At 41.2% G+C, this 22902-nt stretch overlaps 2 protein-coding genes and 1 long non-coding RNA gene across 16 annotated transcripts in view; 1 reads left to right on the forward strand and 2 right to left on the reverse strand.

The window, feature by feature from the left end:
- Positions 1-2245: 2245 nt before the first annotated feature.
- LOC147323600 (uncharacterized) lies at positions 2246-12127 on the reverse strand. Its single transcript, XM_086304802.1, has 3 exons — positions 12015-12127; positions 10106-10433; positions 2246-3544 (listed from the first exon to the last, which is right to left on the reverse strand). The coding sequence occupies exons 2-3, from the start codon at positions 10371-10373 to the stop codon at positions 3237-3239; spliced, it is 576 nt and encodes a 191-aa protein (XP_086160928.1). The 5' UTR covers positions 10374-10433; positions 12015-12127; the 3' UTR covers positions 2246-3236.
- A 5356-nt stretch (positions 12128-17483) lies between these two features.
- LOC147323601 (uncharacterized) lies at positions 17484-20932 on the reverse strand. Its single transcript, XR_015130757.1, has 3 exons — positions 20767-20932; positions 17718-17906; positions 17484-17615 (listed from the first exon to the last, which is right to left on the reverse strand). It is a non-coding gene; the product is annotated as an uncharacterized LOC147323601 (long non-coding RNA).
- The window catches only part of LOC147323602 (calcium/calmodulin-dependent protein kinase type II subunit gamma), a 41932-nt gene continuing 38874 nt past the window's right edge, over positions 19845-22902 (forward strand). For 9 of the 14 annotated variants that reach the window (XM_086304050.1, XM_086304056.1, XM_086304058.1 and 6 more), the window contains exons 1-2: positions 19846-20115; positions 22158-22252. In XM_086304050.1, coding sequence (XP_086160176.1) covers positions 20051-20115; positions 22158-22252 — 160 coding nt within the window. In that variant the 5' untranslated portion in view covers positions 19846-20050. Of the gene's footprint in view, positions 20116-22157; positions 22253-22902 lie in introns of all 14 variants that reach the window. The other 5 variants (XM_086304048.1, XM_086304054.1, XM_086304057.1 and 2 more) reach the window with 1 other exon arrangement.

Consider the following 22902-nt stretch of genomic DNA (forward strand, 5'->3'; position numbering starts at 1 on the left):
CAACACGGCTGAAGAAGCTGACTCCGCTCCACGAGCATCTGGCAGTAGAAAATGAATCAGCTGCTAGTCCATGAGAGTAACCCAGAATAGCTAACTGAAGGCCGGACAGTCCTGATCCCCAAAGACCCCCAGAAGGGACCGATCCCATCAAACTATCCACCAACAGTGATGGGAATAACGGCGTTACTAGTAACGCTGTTACTAGTAATGCCGTTACTTTTTTCAGTAACTAGTAATCTAACTAATAACTATTTCTATTGTTTCAACGCCGTTACAGTTACAAACAAGAAAATGCAGGGCAGACATGTTACTCTTTTTTAACAAACTGTTGACACTGTCTTCCAGTAATGTGTCATGCTTTGTAGTGAATCAGAAGAGCAAACTCCCATCGAGTGAGAGCCAGCTCCCCACTTTTTTTTTAACGAGGTTTGTTGTTTTGCCACAGTTTTTAATTGTCTTTCCACATACATCGCACACAGCATAATTTCTATGCTGAACGTTAACACAGTTATGGTTTGTGAACAGTTTGTGTTTTGTGGTCTAATGTTTTGTGCCCCAGGGTTTCTCATTGGCTTACACTCTTGAAGAGGCGTAGTATGCACATGAATGAGAGGCGGAAGGTGATTGTAGTTCCTATTAACAGGAACTACAAGTTAGACCTTGATGAATAAGTTAGACATCAGAATCTATATTACCAGGTTGCAGTTGAGTTGTCTAAAGGTAACCTCCTGTCTTCTTTTTTCAGCCACCTTTCCTTGACCATATTTTCCACATTTTCCGTCAAGATCAAGGAAAGGTATGAAGAACAATTAAGAAAGACTTCACAAAAGAGACACACAGTGCAGAACGTCCAGTTGCACTTGAATTAGACTCAATGTCCTGAGGATAGACTACAAAAGTGTTTGTAGCAGGCGTGGTTGTGCATTTTTTGTTACAGGTGGAACAGGTGGCAACCCATTGTGTTTTTCTACTAGTGCACTTTCGTCTTATTCTTACCTTTTTCACACATATATTTAAAAAAAAGAAAAAGATGAAAAAGAAGACTCCGTGGAGCAATGTTCCCTCTAAGCTGCGCGCGTGCGCAATTGCGCACTGCTGGCACGGTCTCTGCGCACAGAAAATCTGTGTTGCGCATGAAATGAAAATAAATACGTTAACAATTCTGTTTGACAATGTTAGTCAGTAAGTGACTGGCTGCTCCCGTATGGGATTAGAACAATGCCACCTTATCCCATAGGGGTGGGCAATCTCAGTCCACAAGGGCCGGTGTCCCTGCAGGTTTTAGATCTCACCTTGGGTCAACATTAGTTCGTTACCAGGCCTCTGGAGAACTTCAGGACATGTTGAGGAGCTAATTTAGCCATTTAAATCAGCTGCGTTGGTTCGAGGACACATCTAAAACCTGCAGGGACACCGGCCCTCATGGACTGAGATTGCCCACCCCTGCCATAGTCCAACCAATGATGCGATTCACATTCGTATATATACGCAGCTAATCAACGTCGTTGACAGGCTATGGCTGTATCCCAATTCAGGGTCTGCAGCCTTAAAGTACGCAGCCTTAACGGTCAACAAGGGCCACGTACTCAAAGACCGCTAAGGCCGGAAGTGCGAGGCTTGTGAAATGGGACGTAGCCTCCGTCGTGCTGCCCAGGTTGCCTAGCAACCATGATACTAACAGCTGAAAACGTTTCATACAGCATTGTTTGACAGAAATGAAGGAGAAAATCTTTTCAGGACAGACGGAACAATTGACGGAAAAAATGTGGACTTTATACCAGTTTATAAATTGTGTTGATAGGCCACGTAAAACCAGAGTTATGATAAAAAATATATGCAATGTTTGGTTTTCTTCCTGAATACTATCGTTGTTTATATTGTTTATTGTCTATATAAGAAGTAGCTATATAATTAATTGCCCAACATTGGTCATTATTTACTGTATTTTGCAGACAGAGAGTTACAGGACTCTCTCCCAGACCACAGACTCATAATACAAGTCAGAGCTTTATTAAAAAAAAAAAAAAAAAAAAAAAAGAAAGTTGTGTTTTCAAAACTGGAGTTCAAGTTATTTTTACTTCCAATAGTGTTAACATACTACACAGGTCATGAACAGGATTTTTTTTTAATTTTCATTGTAAGTGGGATAAAGCACTTATTTAAAAGTAGTCTAACATAAATGTAAATGCTGTAATTTGATTATTTTAATAAACCATGTAACTTGGATGCTGGCGTGACCACAGTGCACACGTCTGCTGTCGCTCACAGTGGTCCAAGGGACCGCTCAGGGAGTTTGTGTGTTCGCTCAGACACATGAAAAATTAGAGGGAATATTGCCGTGGAGAGTTTTAGAGCTTGTCTTGGAAAAGATAATATGTTTAGCTTAAAAGCTAAAGCTGCCAAACAAAACACGCTAAAAACAAAAGTTAAAATCTGTGAAACAAACTATTTGCAACCATCATCTTGATGGTATTTGATTAATAAACTGTGATTTTTGTACATAAGCAGAATAGTCTTACCATACATCAGCAGCTCAACAGAAACGTCTGCAACATATTTTACTTTATTTTTTCTATTATTAAATTACTCTTTGGCGGACTTAACACTTTTTGGAGTTTTTGTACTGTGTAACATTTTAAAACCAAGAAATCTGAATTTGTTACAATTGTGTCAGTAGCAATTCTTACAAGTGACTCAAGCATGTTAAACCAAGTAACATCTGCAAATTACAAAAAAAATTACAAACAGACAGAAATAAGAAAACTGTATTTTCCTAGTGGTCAGTTGATCCACTAGGACATAGGTGTCAAACTCTGGCCCGCGGGCCAAATTTGGCCCGCAGCCTAATTACATTTGGCCCGCGAAGCCATACCAGATTACTATTAGAGCTGGCCTACTGGTATTATACAGCTAATATATATATTGTTTAGTATTAAGCTTTGCTTGTTCCATATACCGTTTTTCAGAAAAAACTGAATACTCAAACGTGTTTGAGTCCATAAGAAAAGATTCATTCTTATATCTGGAGAATAAATATATTTCAATAAATATAAACGTTAGCCCGCGACTTTGTTCCTGTTTTGAATTTTGGCCCACTGTGTATTTGAGTTTGACACCCCTGCACTAGGAAAAGACAGTTTCAAAAATAATTGGAGGTTCAGGGTTGTAGACGACTTGCTGATGACGCGACATTTCCTAGATTTTTTCCCACCTCCAGCGCATCATTGAGGTTTCAATCAATGGACTCTTCTTCTCTTTTTGACCACTGGCTCTCCATCACTCCACTCTTCATCTCTTGACTCTTCATCATTCCATTCCTTATCTGCGTCCTCTTCATCATTCCATTCTTCATCTTCTTCCTCTTCATCATTCCACTCTTCATCCTCGTCCTCTTCTTCATTCCACTCTTCATCCTCGTTTTCTTCTTCATTCCACTCTTCATCCTCTTCCTCTTCATCATTCCACTCTTCATCTTGTGATTCCTCATCAATTGAATATTCACCACTTGCCTCTTCATTATTTGGCTTGTCCTTTCTGGAAGTTGCTTAAAATAAAATATATACAAATGTTATTGTTTATTTAATCCAGTGCAAAGGGTGTGGCATCTCTGTCACTGCTATTTAAACCAATGCTGTAGACACTATAAAAGATGGATGCAGTACTGATGAGTTCTTAGCCAACGACTGAGAATACCAAAGAAATTTCACATTTTTAATATCACAAAATAACCAAAATTTACAAAACAGACCATTTTTATTCAGTATGACCGAATATAAATGACAGAGACCTTGAACTCAGGAGCAAATGGTTTACAGAGAGACTTGTATAGATCTGGAGGTTTTTTGTCGCCATCTGGTGGCCTTTACATGAAATGCAGGTTTAAGGCATTTAATCATTGGCTTAATTTTTCTGCCCCAGAAGCTGCATCCATCTTTGATGATGTCTATGAACAGGTTCTCATCCCAACGCGTAACATACCGACGACTGTGACAAATCGTCAGCATGTTACTGCCGCGGGGTCCTCTCAGAAACTTCTCCCGAACAAATATAGGCGTAGTCAGGCAGGGTTCGGAGTGTGTACTTTATTATGCTGGCCTCCCAAGTGCACAAAGAACTAATTACAGAAAGAATTTAAAAAATAAATAAACGTAACTCAATGAAAAACAAAAAAAAGTAGTCTATTTGCAAAGCTCAAGTGGCTGAACCACCCTACATGTTACCCTCACCGTAACCATTTCACAACCGTAACCATCTCACACTCTCCAGTAGGCCCTGATAACCTTCCTTTATACTCCACTGCCCATCCCAGTAGGCATAATAATTATCAATCAAGGCAATTTTCTTCACAAAACAATACTTTTCTTTGCTCATTTCCAGCCATATTTTCTATGATAATCACAAATGTATTTATGACTACTTTCTGGAAACCTACAGTGTCCTACAGAAAACCCCCAACAAAAGTATAACTCTGGGTGAGGAATGATGGCTACCACCATGGGCCTGGTGGTGCTGTTTGATAGCGAGTTGCAATCCTGGGAAGAATATTGTGAGATTTTGGATTACTTCTCTGTCGCAAATTATTTTAAGGAGGAGGAGAAGAAGCGAGCAGTGCTGTTGAGTGCTGAAGTTTTCTCAAGCAAAGGAAGCAGGTAACAGAGACACTGTGGGCTTGAGGAGCATGACGGAGCAGTCGTGATTCAGTAAACGAATAGGATTGGTGAACAAGATGGAGGACGTCGGCTCGAAGTCACAACAAGATATCAGGGAATGCTACAGATGTGGGGGGATAAATCATGTGGCCGGTGACTGCAGGTTTGTTACAGAAAAGTGCCACAACTGTGGCAAGGTGGGACACATAAAAAGGGTCCGCAGAAAAAACGGAACAAAAAGGAGGGTGTGGCTGGCAGACAAGGAAAACAAGCATATGTCTTAGAAGAGGAGAATGGGGAGAAAACATCTTGATGCATTCTCAATCATCCAGGAAAGTAAATCTCCAAAAGTTGATTCTGTTCATCTGGACGTAGCGTTTTGTGGGAGAAATGTTTTGTCACTCATCCAAGTGAGGAAACATTTCTCTCACAAAACGCTACGTCCAGATGAACAGAATCAACTTTTGGATAATGGGGAGAGTGAGGAGAAAGAAGCTGAAATCAATCAATCAATCAAAATTTATTTATATAGCACATTTTAAAGACCAAAGTACACCAAAATGCTTTCCAGTAAAATCATGATACAGATAAAAATCACAATATAAAATATAAATTACAGATATAAAATATAAAATAATTACATAATCTAAATGCAAAGCCAGATGTAAATTACCCTAATTAGCCTGGAATGCCAGGTTAAACTAGAACGTTTTTAGACGTGATTTAAAAGATTGAATAGAATCTGATGCGCAAATATGAAGAGGAAGAATATTCCATAACCTGGGTGCGGCAACGGCAAAGGCACGGCCTCCTCTGGTCTTCAGCCGAGACCTAGGTTGCACTAAGAGCAGTTGGCCCGATGATCTTAGTGCTCTCTTAGGGCTATACAGACAGAGGAGATCAGCTAGGTAGTCAGGTGCCATATTATTTAGGATTTTATAAGTAAACAATAAAATTTTAAAATCAATTCGATATTTAATAGGAAGCCAATGTAAGTTGGCTAGAACAGGGGTGATAGAATCATACTTTCTAGTGCCAGGAGACGTGCTGCAGCATTTTGGACCAGCTGCAATCGCTGAAGGAGGGAAGATTGAAGGGCCAAGTAGAGAGAATTACAATAATCTAGTCTTGAAGTGATGAAAGCATGAATGAGTTTCTCCAGATCTTTGCATGGTATATAAGGTTTAGCCTTAGAAATTAGCTGGTTTTTACCAAAGTAGAAACCTGTTTATCTAGTTTGAAGGAACTATCTATGAAAACTCCAAGATTCCTAGCAGCATCAGTGAGGTGATTAGCAACAGGCCCGAATGTGCCAGTCAGTTGTTCCAGAGGCATATTTCTATCAAAAACAATAATTTCTGTCTTCTTTTCATTTAAAGTAAGAGAGTTACGTGATAACCAGTCTTTGACATCCCTCAGACAATCAAACAGAGGATGTAGTGAAGACGAAACATCCCCAGTCAAGTGGAGGTCGATTTGAATATCATCAGCGTAACAGTGAAAAGAGACATTGTGTTTTTCAAAAATGGAGCCCAAGGGCAGCATGTACAGAGAAAACAACACAGGACCCAATTTATCACTTATACCGTTTATCTCTAAATGGGTCTGTAGTTGCTGAAGCACTATTTTCTCTAAACTTTTTGACATGAAAGGGAGTTTAGAAATCGGCCTGTAATTTGCTAGAGTGTTATGATCAAGGCTGCTTTTCTTGATAACAGGTTGCACGACTGCATGTTTAAAGACAGTCGGAACACAGCCAGATAACAGTGATGAGTTAATTAAAAATAAGATACAAGACCCGATTGTTTTCAATGCATCCTTAATGATACGAGAAGGAATAATGTCATGCAGAGAATTTGAGCTTCTCAGGTTATTAATTATTTCCTTTAAAGTCGAGAATGACACAGGTTCAAACTGTTGAAAAACCGTTGAACATTCGGAAACTGGGGCTTGATTTACTGCCGGAGAATGTGGGGCCCTTAACACTGAGATTTTATCTATGAAATGATTTAGAAACTTTTCGCAGAGGGCCGGGGAGGCACCCATCGAAACATCAGAGCAAGGATTAACCACTGAGTTAAAGATTTTAAACAGAACTCAAGGATTGTGACTATTAGTTGCAATGATGTTCGACAAAAAAGAAGTTTTTGCCATTTTGGCAGCCTTCTGAAATTTAGACCGGCTCATATGCAGGATGTCAAGGGACACCTGAAGTTGATCTTTTTTCCATCTCCTCTCAGCTCGACGACGTTCATGTCTAAGAGCGAGGGTGTATTCATTTAGCCAGGGTTGGCGAGAGGTTTTACGGCGTTTAGTCTTTACTGGAGCCACAGTGTCCAAAATAGAAGAGCATGTAGAAATAAAAGAGTTGACTGCGCCATCAACCGAGAGAGGTGCATTACTAATGTCATCGTAACAGACAGAGTTAGCAAAGGCCGCAGAGAAAAGGGCAACAGCCTCAGAATTAATCAGACGCGATAAGCACAGTGGACCCTCAGAGTTCAGTTCCATATTGCATAACTGAACATCAAAGATAACTGGGAAATGGTCCGAAATCCCAGCATCATTAATGTCTGTGATGCAAATATCCAGTCCATACGACAATACCAAGTCCAGCATATGGCCTTTAGTGTGGGTTGATTTTCTCACCCACTGAGTGAGATTAAAAGAGTCAATAAGGGCAAGAAAGTCCTTAGCCAATAGGTCCGCCTCACAGCATATATGAATGTTAAAATCACCACAAATAAGAACACGATCATAATTTAAAAAGATAAATCCTAAAAGATCAGCACATAAAGGCAAGTAGTGTGACTATGTACAATATGCATGAGGAGATTAGTATTCCGAGGGAGGAACCCATCAGAAAGGAACTAAAAGTAAATGGACAGAATGTGATTTTTGAAACAGACACGGGCTGTGGCTTCACTATCATGTCAAAGGAGACATTTAAAAAACCTTTTAAAGGCAGTAATGCACCCAAAGTAAGCAAGTGTGGAATCAAACTGAGAACGTGTGGAGGCCACAAGGTAGCCAAAGGTCACGAGCAGCCAAAGTGAAGGTGGAATTCAGAGACAGTAAGAAAAACACTGGATGGCGGTGGTTAAAGGGGCTAGAACTACTTTGATGGGTCGCGGATGGATTAAGGCCCTCCAACTAGAGTGGCATCCTATACATGAGATAGAAGGCAGAGAAGATGCTGCAGCAGATACTGGCCAGACATGCAACAGTGTTTAAGGATGAGCTAGGAACGCTAAAGGGGTTCGCAGCAAAGATACATGTAGCCAGTGATTCCAAACCTTGCTTATATAAGACACAATTAGTTCTGTTTTCTATGAAAAAGAAAGTGTAGCAAGAAGTGGAGAGACTGTTGGAGGAGAAAATTATCCAGCCAGTGAAATTCTCTGATTGGGCAGCACCCATTGTACCAATACTAAAGCCAGACTCCAGTGCCAGGATTTGTGGTGACTACAAAAAATGACCAAAAACATCTTCAGACACTGAATGGAGTACTGCAGCACTTAGATGAGGCGGGGCTGCGTTTAAAAAGGAGCAAATGTCAGTTCATGGAGAAGGAAGTGACATTTCTAGGACATCGGGTGGATATGACCACATTATGTCTAGTGCCGGCAAAAGTGAAAGCAGTGCAGGAGGTGCCACCCTTAAAATCAGCGACAGAGCTCAAAGCTTATTTGGGGTTGTTGAAGTTCTATAATAAGTTCTTGCCAAACTTGTCCATGCTGTTGGCCCCACTGCACAAGCATCTGAGAAAGGAGGAACCGTGGTGTTGGGGACCAGAACAGAAGAAGGTTTTCTGTAAGTCAAAGGAACTATTGCAACTGTCAAGTAGTGTATTGGTGCACTATGATGAGAAGAAAGATTGGATTTTTTCTTGCAATGCATCCCCCTAGTGGGAGCAGAGATAGCTCAGCAGATGGTCAGGAGAAACCTATTGGGTTTGCATCACGTACACTGAACGTAACAGAAAAGAACTACTAACAGCTGGATAAAGAAGGATTGGCTTTAATATTTGGTGTTGTCAGGGTCCTGGGTCTGAGCAATTATGGACATGTGTATTTTTGGTGTGTGTGTGTGTGTGTGTGTGTGGATGCAGGTGTATCTGGGAGCACCTTCAGACCTGGTGGGTGTGGCCCTGCCAGGTGGTTGGCCACACCTGAAGACCATCACACACCTGCAGCTGATCAAGCCTCATCGGAGGAGCTACTTAAGAGTGTGGTGGAGCTCTCTCCGATGCTGGATCATTGCGTGACTTCACGTTAGTCTCTTGGCCAGTTAGTAAGTTTAGTCTGCTGCATTGTGGTGTGTCTGACGGCTGCCTCTTTGTTATTCCACAGGAGAGTGTGGAGATGAGAGGGCAGCGAGCATGGGTGCTCAAACACTAAGGAGCGGAGACAAAGAACACTAACACTGGGAAGAAGATATGTCAGGGGAGTCGGGAACGCACTGGGGATTTATTGTTATTTTCCCTGCACTGTAAATAAATGCACTGTTGCATCAAAGAGACCAGCATTTGGGTCCTCCTTTCCCCACATCCCCATGGTTGGCCAGCGTTAACCGTGACAGGTGTACAGTATTTTCATAGGTACTTGTATGGCAGGAAGTATATGATTATCATGGATCACAAGCCATTGATAAGTTTTTTTTCATGAGATGAAGGCCGTCCCTCTGTTGGCGTCACAGAGGATCATGCGATAGGCGGTATTGTTAAGAGCATATAAGTATGTTCATTAAATACAGAGAGGACAAGAACAACAGTAATGATGATGGACTGAGTCGTCTTCCTCTTGCAGACAACCCCCTTAAAGCCCAGGCAGCAGGTGTGTAAATAATGAAATGACTGTGAGGTAGTCTCTGTGGTTCCTTTGTGTTCAGGATATCTGAATTAGCTGTCACCCCTTCCTGTTTATCTGACCTGTTGGCTTAGCGACACGTAGCCACAATAACACCGTGTGAAGAGTGTGGAATCTAATTGTGGTTGTGCGTGCCTGCACTCATGTTGCTTGTCAGCGTTCTGTGACGGTGTAACCCCATCACAGTTACGCCTTCGGACACATGAGAGTCGGTTGGAATGAATCTTTAAGTGTTTTACGTGTGACATGAAAATCAACTTAACAACGTTATGGTTAGGAGGGATAGGGTCAGGGTTAGGGATAGGGTTAGGCATGGTTAAAATTATGATTAAGGTTATGGTTAAGGGTACGGTTAAGATTAGGGATGGAATAGAAAGCCGCTTTGCAGCGTTCTATTTGATTGAATTGAAAACTGAGCATTTCATAAGAACGTGGAAAGTTACCTTTTGTGTTACTATGAGAGGCCTATGGACGTGACAAATCGACGGTATGTTACGCATTGGGAGAGATAATGAACAAGACAAGAAGATGCAAATGAACAAATATTCAATGTTTGCATGATGTGTCAACACCACCATGGCATTTTACCTTCAGTTAACTTTTTTGCCAGGTCATTGCGCTTAATGCTACTGAAATTGTCAATTGTCACCTTCACAGCATCATCTTCCCCATAAACCTGGACCAGCTTGTCCACAGTTTTCTCTCTGGTAGCATTCTCCAGATGAGATGTCTTGATAGTTTGTTGTCCCTTTGTCTCATTCAAGGCCAAGTACCACTGAAAGGATCTTAGATCAGATTCATTTAGCTCGTCGAGGTAATCTTTCAGCAGTTTTTTAACTTGTGCTAGAGTAGTCATTGTTAACTGTCAGCAAGTCTTATGTGGAAGTGCACAATCAGCTGATAAGGGTCTTCAGGTCTGTGGATTGATGATGAAAGACAAATAAGAAGATGTTAGAAGTAATTTGTGGAACAAAATGACTATCTAAATCTAAACATCAAAATCATGTAACAGATAAAAAATTGTTTTGTCTGATACTGACAGCCCATAAAGTTGTCATCAAAGTGTTTGCTGAGCTCGTTTGCTAAGGAATGGAGCCAAATATACAACTGGAAGGTCTGCTGGCCAAGCAGATTTAATGCATTTCAGTGCCCGCTTTATTTTTCAGACATGGAAGCTATTTTTTTCTTCTTTTTTCTTCTTGTTTTCCAGAATTCTGATGTTTTTCTCAGAATTATTTTTTCTCTGATTTCTGACTTTTTTCTCAGAATTTTGAGATTAAAGTTAGAACTCTGCGATTAGTTTAGGTCATTTGTAAGAAGGATTACTTTAAACATTATGGACATGTTTGTGTTAAATATTATCAGTTTGGTGCAACTTTGAAATTATTAACTTCTGGAGCTTATTCTTATGTCAGAAATGAATAGAAGAAAGTAAACAAGCAAAAAAAGAAAAAAAGAAAACACACCCTCACCCTAATAAAAACAGAGGCCACTCTAAAGCAAAACAAAAATTAAATTGTCAGTTAGATGTGATTCCAACTTTAGTTGGTTCTGTCAGCAACCTGTGGACAGCAGAGCTGTGAAGCACTGAAAACAAAATCCTTTGGACCCATTTTCTCTCTCTGCAGGTAAAACATCCATTTGCTTTGAGTTATACCTCATCTTTGCCTCTCGTGCTTCCCTGTCTTTGTGTGTGGAGGAGCTGCCTGAACATGCCTGCAGTAAAATTCAACCTCAAGCAAAACAAAACAAAACAAAAAATCAAACAGAACAAGTCTCAGTTTTTTAAAACTGAAAAACTTCCCAACAACTGGAACACTTCCTCATTTGCTAACACACTAGCTCGGAGCACATACATTTTATTCATTCTCTTTACTTTTATTTCTACTACCTATGGTAAATTTACAATGTTTAAAGGCTAAGTGACCATTAGAATAATAAACCCGGTCTTAATAATAAGACTGGTCTTTGAAATCATGAAAAAAAGTGTGCAATATTCCCTTTCAGATCAAAATAAAAAAGGTTATATCACCTTCACGCTACCTGATAAATATTTTGATAGAAGGAAATAAACTTGTTCTCCCACAGAGTTTCACAAAGTGGCCTGAAATGTGAAAACTTGATGGTTTTCAGTAACTTTAAACGAAAGAACACGTTCAGAAAGTTTTGATGATTTGCGCGCCAATTTAGGGAGCAACAAAAATTCACAAACCAACGCTAAGTATTTGTAATGTGTGATTTGAGGATAGTGGATTATATTTAGTTATTTATTGTCTATAGTGAATTGTCATTTTTGCACTGGTTTATAGTTTTTAATCATTAGGGAGCGACATTTCTTGGCAGCAGCTGTATTTGGCATCATTTGGATCTCGTCTACTCCTGCTGAACAAAACGCACCCCAACAGCTGACACACAGTAAAAACAACAGACTAAATTGATTCCATGCAAAAACATAAAACACTGTTATAATCACTCATTAGCATAATTTGCCGCTCACCTTTGTTCTCTGTCCTTGTTCCAAGTAGCTTCTAGTTTTTTGCTCTGCAGATCTGATCGTCCACCCTCCTGAACAAATACTTCCGTGTTTCTTCAAGTTTTCTGCACATCAGTGTTTGTCTGTGTTTCCACTGCAGTGCAAACCTTCAAAGATTATTCAGACAGATGTTTTCACCCAGGTCTTTAGAAAAATATCTCTTTTGTGTTCTCTGTTTAAAAATGCATAGCAAACAGGTTACATGTTCACTGTCTCCGTCTCGTTCACGTTCTTTAAGTATCAAAGCTGCAGGTCTTTGTAATGACCTATTTACACACACACGTACACACCCATAGAAGCAATACTTGCCTACTGTCTGCCTAGTGAGCCACAAATGCCAGCAGCTGTCTGCAGGATGGTATTTTTTTATACGTTTTCCTCCCTGGTTGAAAACAGAAAGTGGGGCTTCTGGACTGCACAGTGTACTATGTGTGTGTGCGTCTTTGACCCTTGGGTTTGAATTTTTCTGCAAATCGTGATTCTTTCTGGTGTTGAGAAGCAATTCATGTTGGAGTTCTGTATTATTTAGAGTTTTCTGTTAACAGTGTTACTTTGTATTTTCTTGTGTGTATGAGTTATCCTAAGATTATTTCTATTGCTTCCTGTCCTTTTATTTGTGCCTTTTGTTTTTACTTTAGTTTTACTTTACTTTAGGTTTGTTAGTTCCCTTCTGTGTTCCCTTTCTGTTCCCTCAGTTCACCTAAACCTCACCAGATCTACAGTGAAGACATCTGGATGTTATTTCTAAGTGTGGCAAAGAGAAGGAAGGTGATCCAGATGAACACACACTCACACATACACACAGTGTGTATGTGTGCATGCAGCAAAGATTCATGCTTAATACTGCTCTAAAAGCTCTGTTCCCTACATCTTTCTATTCAGTGACTTCACTAAGATCAGATATCCCTAATACACTCACCACAATCACACAGGTCTGGGTGTGAACACAGAAATATAAAAAGGAAACTAACTGAAAGGAGATGCTAAAATAGCTTGTTCCAAACGGGGGATGAACTAAAGTCTGCACTAAAACCCAGTAAAAGATTTTTGGGGTGTGTTTTTCTTTCCGTTTTCTTTCTTGTAAAAAATATATGAACCCGGAAACGAGCGCAATGGTTTGCATTAAAGTCAATGAACCAAAAACCTTCACGGATCTAAATGAAAACTCAGAGGATCGTTTTTAGCTTTATAAGCAACAGTATGAAAAACAAACTCCAAGTATTTTTATCTGCTAGAGTAAATGTAACGTAGTTTAACATTCAGCATTTGGCATTAAGCAAATAAAGTTTCTTGACTTATTATGACTCTGATGGATGGAGCACCTCTTTCTATAGCATTTATTCAAGACGTTCGGAACAAAATTAATCAGAGGCTTGGGATTGACGTCCATGAGATGATCATTTCCTACACTTCTTTCCTACACACCCCGTATTTGCGCACTGTCCTTACAGATGCTATGGTCACACTGCAACATCACACATGCAGTAAAAATACATAAGCAAGTTATGTTTTTACTACTCCGTGTGATGAAGGACTCTTTATCACAAGACTTCATGAGTGTTGATGTGCGACTCTTCATTTATGTCTTTGTTGAAACTGAGGTTGGTCTACTTTTGCTGAAAATGAACTAAATGGCATAAGTGTTTTGAATGACACAGTTTATAGTGTCCCTTGGCGAGACACTTATTAGTTACAACTAGTTGCAACTAAACAAACAAAAAGGCAGTAGCTGATATCAGCCGCCACCCTATCATCTAAATCCCGTCACTTCTGGCTCCACAAAACTGAGGCTTCAAAATACAAAGTCCAAAACCAGCAGGTGATCTCACAGAGGGGTTGCAATGGGTTTACATCCAGTATCTTCTTCTGTTTTTTCAACTTTAATCTTATCAACTTTGTGACATTTACATATGAACAAAGAATGCACTGACAGTGCAGAAAATAAGTAGATAAATGACATCGACTGTTTAAGATCTATGGCTGCAAATGTACTGTTTTGTTGTTTGCTTATTTTCTAGGCAGTTCTTAAAAGCTTAGAACAATATAAAGTTGTGGTCACGTTTACGTACACTCGTCATTGATGGCTGGACTGATTGTACAGCATTCATCTTTAATGACTTAAAAAAAGTAAAAAGAAAAAAACAAGAACTGGGGACACAAGCTTGAATTTATTTTGGATTTTCTTTCTCTCAGGCATGCTTGTGCGTGTGTGTTTAACTAGTGTGGTGTACAGTAAGTCACCAGTGCTGTGAAAAGCTGCATTTCACAGATGTTTTTATTCCCCTCCTTCATGCTGCAGTTTTCTCTGTTGAACACAAGATGGAAGTAAAGTCCAAGTTGTGCACTGTTGGTTTTTAAAGTGTGTGGAACACAAGCCTAAACTGATTCAGTTCACTTTTCATCTTAGATCATTTTATATATAGTGATGTCAAGACCCTACAGAACCTCTTTTTGGGGCCAACTTCTGCTAATTTACAAAACCTCCGGGGTGCAGTTGACTTGTCAAAAATGTACCTCCTACATTCTTTTCATAACCACATTTCCCAGCCCTCGATGGAAGACGTCATGTGGTCAAAGAAAGGTGTGAAGGAGAACAAATAAAGACTTATTTACACTTACATTTGACAATTTAAGAATGTGTTTGATGTGTTTACATACAATGTTCTGATAGATTACAAAATGTGCATCTTGCTTCACTCTAAAGTGTTCTTACCGTGTTGTTTCATGCAGGCCAAAGAAACAAGAACCCCCAGAGAAAAATTATCATTATCAAAGGCTGTTTTTTAAAGACCAAGGAAATACTTGAAATCACAATTACTGATTAGGAGTTTTAAGCTAGTATTATTTTGGTTTTCTTTTTGGTCAGCTACCATCTCTCCTTTGTTCAGCCAGGATGGTTTGGATAGCTTGTCTCTGATCACAAATGACATCATATTAAAAAAATGCATTTTGTCTAACTTCAACTTTAACTAACTTTGTCTAACATTAAAATTTTTTTGATGATCTTAAAATGCAAAAACTGTAGGCTACTCATCTAGTCGCAAGTATTTTGCTGTCGAGAGCTGCTGTGTGTGTATATATATATATATATATATATATATATATATATATATATATATATATATAAAATACATGTGCAATGCATCTGAGTTGATATCTCAATCATCAAATACTGTCCCTCTTTGTTTGTCCACAGTGTTTCTAAGCAGAGCTTGAGGAAGACCAACTAAAGCAGGAATTAAAAATCAAAGTTTTCAATGTGTTTTTGCATTATTCTTTTCCTTCCCCTATAATTTACACTGGAAGTACAGTGTAAGAAGGACACTGCTTCAGTGCCCTGTATCTCAAAGCAGTTGACTTGAAATTTTTTAGCTCTCTGCTTAAATGTACATTAGCATAACCAAATAATGGGCTTGGCCACCATAAAATAAAATGTGCCCACCTCTCACAACCTACAGTCTTTATGCATTCTCTATCATCCGAAAACATTGCACTAAAAAATTCAACATCCAGAAGACGAGAATAAACTTTCTAGGACAACCAGTAGTTATTTTTCCATTTAAAGTACCTGGAACCTTTTCCCTCAGGAACCCTTTTCGCAGCACTTAAATATCCCTTCAGGTCATTGTTTGTCTGTGTTTCCGCTACGATGAAGACACGCAAAGGTTATTCAAATTAGCCTGCTGATGTAGCGGCAGCTGCTTTAACACAGGAGAGATTTAAAAACATTTCTCTTTTGTGCTCCCCATTTATAAAAACATAGACTCCAGGCTTATCTCAGCTGTCTCCATTTTCTCTTTTCTCTCAATATTAAAGGTACTACTCTATGATGATCTGTACACACACACACACACACACAGTCCTACAGGACAGTGTACCATCGTGGGAATGCACATGAAGTTGCAGGCCACACAAAGCGACCATTAGATCCTTTTCCCTGAAGTGGAAAACAACCTAATGGTCTGTGAAGGAGCTATGCCGAACACACAAACAGCACTTCCACCGATGGCCACTTGAGGGCCCTAAATATGAGTTAATTCCCATAGATTCCCATGTTAAGATGTCCAGATACACTGCATTTAAAAAGCCTGTTAACAGAGTGGAATAAAAATGGTTTGAGCCTCTATGGTTAGTGTTCCCTTTTCATAATAACTGCACTGCGGGAAATGTTTGTATAACTTATCCTTGAGTTACACTTGAAAAGCTTAGCTAATTAGAGTCAGTGAACTGGACCTCTCCACAGTGTTTGTGGTATTTGTGTATTTTGGAGCATTTTTAATGGAGTTATCTGGCAAGTAATACAGAATGCTGTGGGGTGCTTAACATCTACAAAGCTGGTGAGTATACTTGCATGTTACTTGGGACTAATTAGCACATATGTACATATGTTTGTGCATGTTGCTTGTTAAAAAAGCTTGCAGGCATTACCCAATGACTTAGCATTCCTGCCTCTCATCCAGATTTCATCACTTCTGGCTCCACAAAATTGAGGCTTCAAAATGCAAAGTCCAAAACCAGCAGGTGATGTCACAATGTCTATTTATCTTTGGGCTGCACAATGGGGTTACATCCAGTATCTTCTTCTGTTTTATCACCTTTAATCTTATCAACTTTGTCGACATTTACAAATGAATAACTTTTGTAACCAATCCAGATTTATGTTTAAATAAAAGTGTGAGGGAGGTAACAATGAAAATACTGACCATGCAGAAAATAAAATGATTAAAAAATGGAGTATTTCTGGACCAGGGGCAACTCTCAGTCCCCGGTGATGAGACTTGTTTCACTGTGGAAAGTGATGCTGTTCTTCAAGCAGTTTTCAGTTCATGCAGGCTTAAGCCTGCATGCGTTCTATCTAACATTTGCACACACTCATACTCCCATGAATGCATCTGAGAGCAGTTTGAGGTTAATGTCTTACCAAAGGATATTTGGCATGCAGACTGGATGCAGATCAGTAGATGACCTTCTGTACCTCCTGAGCTACAGCCACCCCGATTGTATGTACAGCCGCAATTGTACATAACTGAACTGATGTTGGAATCCGCAGTTGTTTAGAACAGACCTTCCCAGCTTGTGTAAATCTACAGTTCTTCTGAGTTCCTTGGATTTCCCCATCATTCTGAGTATTGGTCAATCCAAAGAGACCTGTCAAACAAATACTTTTTATACTGGCAAAGAGAAACTACCAGTTGTGGTAGGAATTAAGAGGCCTTGGCCTTGTTAAGTTAGAAGACACTGTAGAACTGTCAGCACCACTTAGTGAGTGTATGTATAAATCTGAACCTGTATTTATACGTTTGATACTGTGTGGAGAAAATGCAAAATATGCAACCTTTTGCACTACAGATGTATGCTGTACAATCATTCCATTTTGTAAAAAAGAGCAGTTCCAAGAAACCATTAAAAGCCCCAAATTACCATGACATTCATGCCTGTGATGAGTGTGTGTAAACATCCGACCGATACTGCAGCTCATGGCTCATTTTTTAATAGGTAGTGAAATAGTCCACATGAAGTAATCCCAGGCTGAGTCAGCAGAGCTTGAATTTCTAGCAGCGCGCCCTGAAATGAAGGAAACACAGAATGACTAAACTCTGTAATCATCAAGAACAGGAGCCGAGTACATGTCGCCCCTGATTTTTGCTGTGATCTTCACAAACTTACCATTATTTATTTATCCTGTCCGAGCTGACAGAGCACACTGGCGTTTCATCAGCAACACCCTGCTTTTCGCCCATGCAGCCTCTCACACTGACACCCAGGCGCTGCACAGCCCAGCCACGACCATCAACGACAGATTTGCTGAGCGGTTGGGGGTCGGTAGCTTATTGCTCGCGGGCATCACTACAGTATCTGCTGAAGGAAGGAAGAGTGTTACTCATTCACTTCCCCCAGTCGGATTATTTCTCCAAAAGCAGTGGAGAATGGGAGTGTCATCACTCAGCTTCTGGCCACATCCACCCTCTCAGTTGTGATGATGTAACAGATGGCATATTCACCCTCATTAGTCACAACAGAGGAAAATTCATTCCTAAATGTATCGCAGCTACTCAAGCTTTGATTACACAGTTAGTCTTTTCTGGGTATAAACACAGCTTCAGTTAGCAATGAGAGTCTGCTACAAACAGAAATATGATATTTTGGCTCTGACTACCGCAGAACCTCAACTGGTGCTTTTAACAAAGAACTACTAAATACATTTCTGCAGCTATACATTAACTAAGGGAAACCTTTGAAGTGCCTTTAATGTGTATAGTGAAACATGTTATAATATGATGATAATTCAGCATTTCCTTTGAGATTGAGTGCAATTTCATAGACATTGAGTGCTTTGTTTTTCCCTGCAGGGCGGCATGGGAGTAATAAGAGATGTCAGCATAAATAGCTGCCACCTTCATGCACCATTTTCATTGCAAAACCAAGAGAGAAGTCACAGTCAACCAGTGTCTGCGTCACAGTAGGTAACACATGCATATAAAGTGCACAGTGTGTGCATATGCGTGACTGTTACAATCTGAAAATAAAACATGAAAAATCACAGATTATGTTTCTTTTCTTCATGAGAAATCATCCCACTTTCTCCTCGCTCTCTCTCTCTCCTCACTCCTCTGTCTCTCATGAAGCGGGCAAGGCGTAGTGTGTGGTTGGTGTGAGATAACAAAGGCTGAGGAGTTCACCATTATATAACTTTTGTGGAGGCTGAGGAGGTGGAGGAAGAGGAGGAGAGGCAGCGGGGTTAGCACGTAGGAAAAGGAGGGCAGCATAGGGCCAGTAGCCTACAATGCAGTGCTCGTTTGTCTTCCACATAACACACAAACATGCACACGCTCGCACATAAATGCCGGCCTCCTTTTCATGCTCTCCATCGCCGATTCAGCTGGCTCCACTCGTAATATTTGAACTTTTCAGCGTTTTCAGCTTTTGCGTTCCCACGCTGACAACCACGCATAAAGACTTTCAAGTGAAATCACCATTTTGCTCTCTTTTTCTTATGACTGTGTCTGTGTGCTGTCCCTTCTCTGAGCTGAACTGCTCACATGCAGAGGCCCTCTAACTGTAACTCTCCAGCCCCACCTTGCCTGTCCTCTGATGGCCTCCCACTCATGCCACATTAAACATTTAGAGAGGCACTCTGGATCTTTGTGACACTGTCTTTTAGCGCCGCCAAGCCAACAGCCCTCACACTGTGGATGCTCGTCAGTGGAAACCTGATACAGCAGTCACACTGTTCCCATTAACCATCCCTACCTCTCTTATGCACATGCACTCCCCTCAAATGCAAAGTCAATTCAGTTGTTCAGGAAGGCCGACCTCCTGTGTTGAGAGCAAGACCTGCATTAATCAATATTGATTCCTTGAGTGTGAACTTATACCTTGTGTGTGTATGAATGTGTGTGTGTGTCACAGTCTGACTCTGCTGCAGTGAGGTGTGACCCAGTGATGGGTGTATCCCGACCGGTGCAGTAAAAACGCTGCTGCCAGGTTGTTGCCTGCAATATTATTTTGAAAGAAATGAGAAGAGACGGATCTTGGATGCCAACTCTGTTTCTCTGGACCGTCACGTGGCTCTTGTACACTTTAGCGGCATCTCATTGTGAGATCCACTGCCCGACAAAAGATGAATTATTTAATCTAAATGACTGAGAGAACATTTCACCATCATCTCCCCACTTTTTTCAGTGACTTCATTGAATTGGAGGCCCCGCTCTCATTGCTGCACGAGCCTATTCTCGCGAGGATTGCACCTCTTTACTACACGTACACGCACGCACACACACACACACACACACCACCATCATCACTCCTCCTCCTCCTCTTGTAGCCAGCCCCTCCCTTTCCGTCTCTGCTCGCCTCTCTTCAGTCTTGCCTGCCTGTCAGAAAGGTGCTTTAGTATTGGAGGCTAGGCTACCCTCCTCTCGGACCCCGTACGAGAGCCTGCCGCCGCAGCTGCCGCCGTCGTACCCCAAGGCTCGGGCTCCCCTCTCACGGCTCTAACCATGGCAACCACCGCTACTTCCACCCGGTTTACTGATGAGTACCAGCTATACGAGGAGCTCGGGAAGTAAGCAGCCTCAACGTTATAGTGTGCATCGTGTTTGTCTTGTCGTTTTGTCCCCCCACCCCCGCAACCTCGCCTCATATTATTTCTGGTTAGCCAGCTAGCAGTGATAGTTAGCCAAAATTGCTTGTAGACTTAATTCTGCTGCCTGCTTTTAGTGGTCTGTCAGTGCATGCTAGCAGGCGTGTGCTATTGTCGTAGTGCAGTCAGGCTAAATAACCGCTGCTATAGGCTAACAGCTGCTCGGGCAGTAACGGGAAGAGCGCACTAACGTTCAGTTACTAGCCAGGGAGCTACCACGCTGATATTGATAAACTGGCCGAGTTAGCCGACTAGCGTTGCGTCTTTTAATCGCTGGTAGGGATGAGCAGAAGGCGCAGATGTTGGTGTATGAGCAGCTGCTGGCCTTTCCGCGTCTGGTAGCCGGTGTTCTCTGGTCTGCTTGACCCGTCAGCCGGGCCCCGAGAGACGCCGGAGACGTAGCCCTGTGACATTTCACCAGCCCACGGGGCTGGCAGCTCTGTGCGGGCTCGACCTAAGGCTGTGGTCGCTAGCTAACTAGGCCGACCCCCCCTCCCTTTTTTTCTTTTTTTCTTCTTCTTCTCCAAGCAGCTGCAGATGATTTGTGTTACTGTGTTGAGTAACGCTACGTACCCCTGGATCAGTTAATAAGGAAGTTATTCGGTCCAAGCTCTGCCGCTTTTATGTTTGCACTGTAATACCTATAAGCTCCGCGCACCAGCTGTCCCCTGCATCATGTTATCAATAAATGAATCGCTGTTAAGGCTCCGTAAGAGAGCCGATCTGTGATTTCTGGGTGGTTACAAGGGCAATTTGGCTTTTACTGTGTAAGAGGCATGACGTGTTTTCTCGGTATTTTGATGACGGCAGAAAAATCAGACTGCTACCTCCTCTGCTCCCTCCAGCAGCAGCGACAGCATCTGCTGTTCTTGGCCGGCTAAGGCTTTTATCCCTCAAATCAACAGCAGGGCGACGCTGGCCGTATAAAGATACACTGTCCTTAATTTCAACTGCCACTTCCACTCTGTCCTTTGTAATTGACAGTAATCGATGGCACTGATTACATAGCCAGTCCACTGGCACACACGCACACATCTACAGATCTTCCCTCCACTGCCCCTGATCTTCCTGCAGACCGACCACTTACCCTGGCTTCTCTTTCTGCACCTGTTTGATAATGAATTTTGCTCCGTCATAGCTTATTAATGTCAAGTCACGGACTTGTACTTGTGTCACCTGTCGCTTCTCATTTACTGGTGAATCATCGAGACCGGGAGCAGTGTGCAGCAGAAAGGAGCAGCCCTCCATATATCATCCACCGCATTAGAAAAAAAACAAAGAAAAAAAAAAGGAGCCCTTCTTCTCTTTTAGGGAAACTCTCAAGGGCCCGAAACTGCAGGTTGTCCAGATGCTATGAAAACCATGTGTAATTACATCTTGTGTAACTGCTCAGACTCATAGAATCACCAGAGCCACTGTGCGAGCATTCATCTAGGTCAATATGAAACTCCTCAGAGTGGCAGGCGTCTTGTAGTGTGCACTTCCTTTTATGTTTGCGTGCATTTGTGAGTGTGAATGTATTAAATGTTGACGATTGTTGTGTGAAACGCAGCCCAGTCTCTGTACTGCCTGTTGCAAATTGAATTTCCTCTTGGGGGGGAGTAGGTTGCATTGTGTTGTGTGCATATCAGAGATTAGAGAAAGTACTCGGTCGTTCATATTCATAGCTGCTTGAGAAGCTTGTTATGACTGCTGGTTTGCTTGATTGTCTCACCTTTTCAGGTTGACTGCCCCTGTTATAGTGATGTAGTATATGATGGCTGTAAAATAAAAAAAACTGAGTCTGAGACAGAGGGACGGGCAGAGAAGGGGGGAAAGGGTGAGATTGTTAGTATTCACAACAAACCACTGCCACATGTAGATGCAGCTTCAAATGTCACACTTTGTGTGTGTGTGCGTGTGTGCCAGAGAGGCAGTGTCTGAAATGGAACTGATTTTTGGTTGTTTATGTTCTTTCTTCTTAGGGGAGCTTTTTCAGTGGTGCGTAGGTGTGTAAAGAAATCATCAGGACAGGAATATGCTGCAAAAATCATCAACACTAAGAAGCTGTCTGCAAGAGGTATGCTAACACCACACTCACTGACACAGACAAATGATAAATATTGAGCAGTATAGCTTATTTTCTTTGTACGCACTGATGCCACGGAAAACCATATTCAGAAGCAGTTTGTAGTTGAAATAACAGGTTTAAATTCATGCTTGTGGCTAATCCAGTGCACTAATGCTTAACAAATCAAGGTACTTCACCATATCGTTGTATAAATCCCATAAATTCAGTGTTGTTGAAAAGCAGTTCTGTCACTGATTTGTTTTTTCATCACCTCCTGCTGTGGCTTACCACAGATATTGAAGTTATAAAATATCCCAATATTGTGTAGAAAAATCCTGCTTATTGGAAATTGTGCAGAAACAGAAGTCCCATGATTCCAGTTGCAGAGGAAATCTTTTATTGGGTCGTTGTGTCCGTGGGGAGTTCTTATCAGAATCTTCTAACGCTCTTTAGAAACTCGGTATTAAATAACTTTCAATCGCTCCTCTGTGGTGCGAGCAGACAGCCGCTGTACAATTAATTGATTGGCGCTGCTGCTGCTGCACAGTCCACACCTGAATTTTATTAGTTGCTTCACTTGTGTGCCTCCCTGCAGACGTTCACACCCACATGCTCATGCATGGTGTGGCGTGTAATGTTGCAATGATGACGGGAGCTTA

The sequence above is a fragment of the Aulonocara sp. 'chitande type north' Nkhata Bay genome, linkage group LG8, assembly GCF_057382095.1.
Source record: "Aulonocara sp. 'chitande type north' Nkhata Bay isolate Kocher_YH1m ecotype deep benthic linkage group LG8, A_spYH_male_GT1.1, whole genome shotgun sequence".
Taxonomy (NCBI): domain Eukaryota; kingdom Metazoa; phylum Chordata; class Actinopteri; order Cichliformes; family Cichlidae; genus Aulonocara; species Aulonocara sp. 'chitande type north' Nkhata Bay.

Excerpts from the sequence above, each read along its gene's own strand:
- LOC147323600 (XM_086304802.1), bottom strand. The coding sequence starts at position 10,373 with ATGACTACTCTAGCACAAGTTAAAAAACTGCTGAAAGATTACCTCGAC. Across the intron at positions 3,545-10,105 it reads GGCAAAAAAGTTAACTGAAG|CAACTTCCAGAAAGGACAAG; the intron begins GTAAAATGCCAT and ends TTTTATTTTAAG.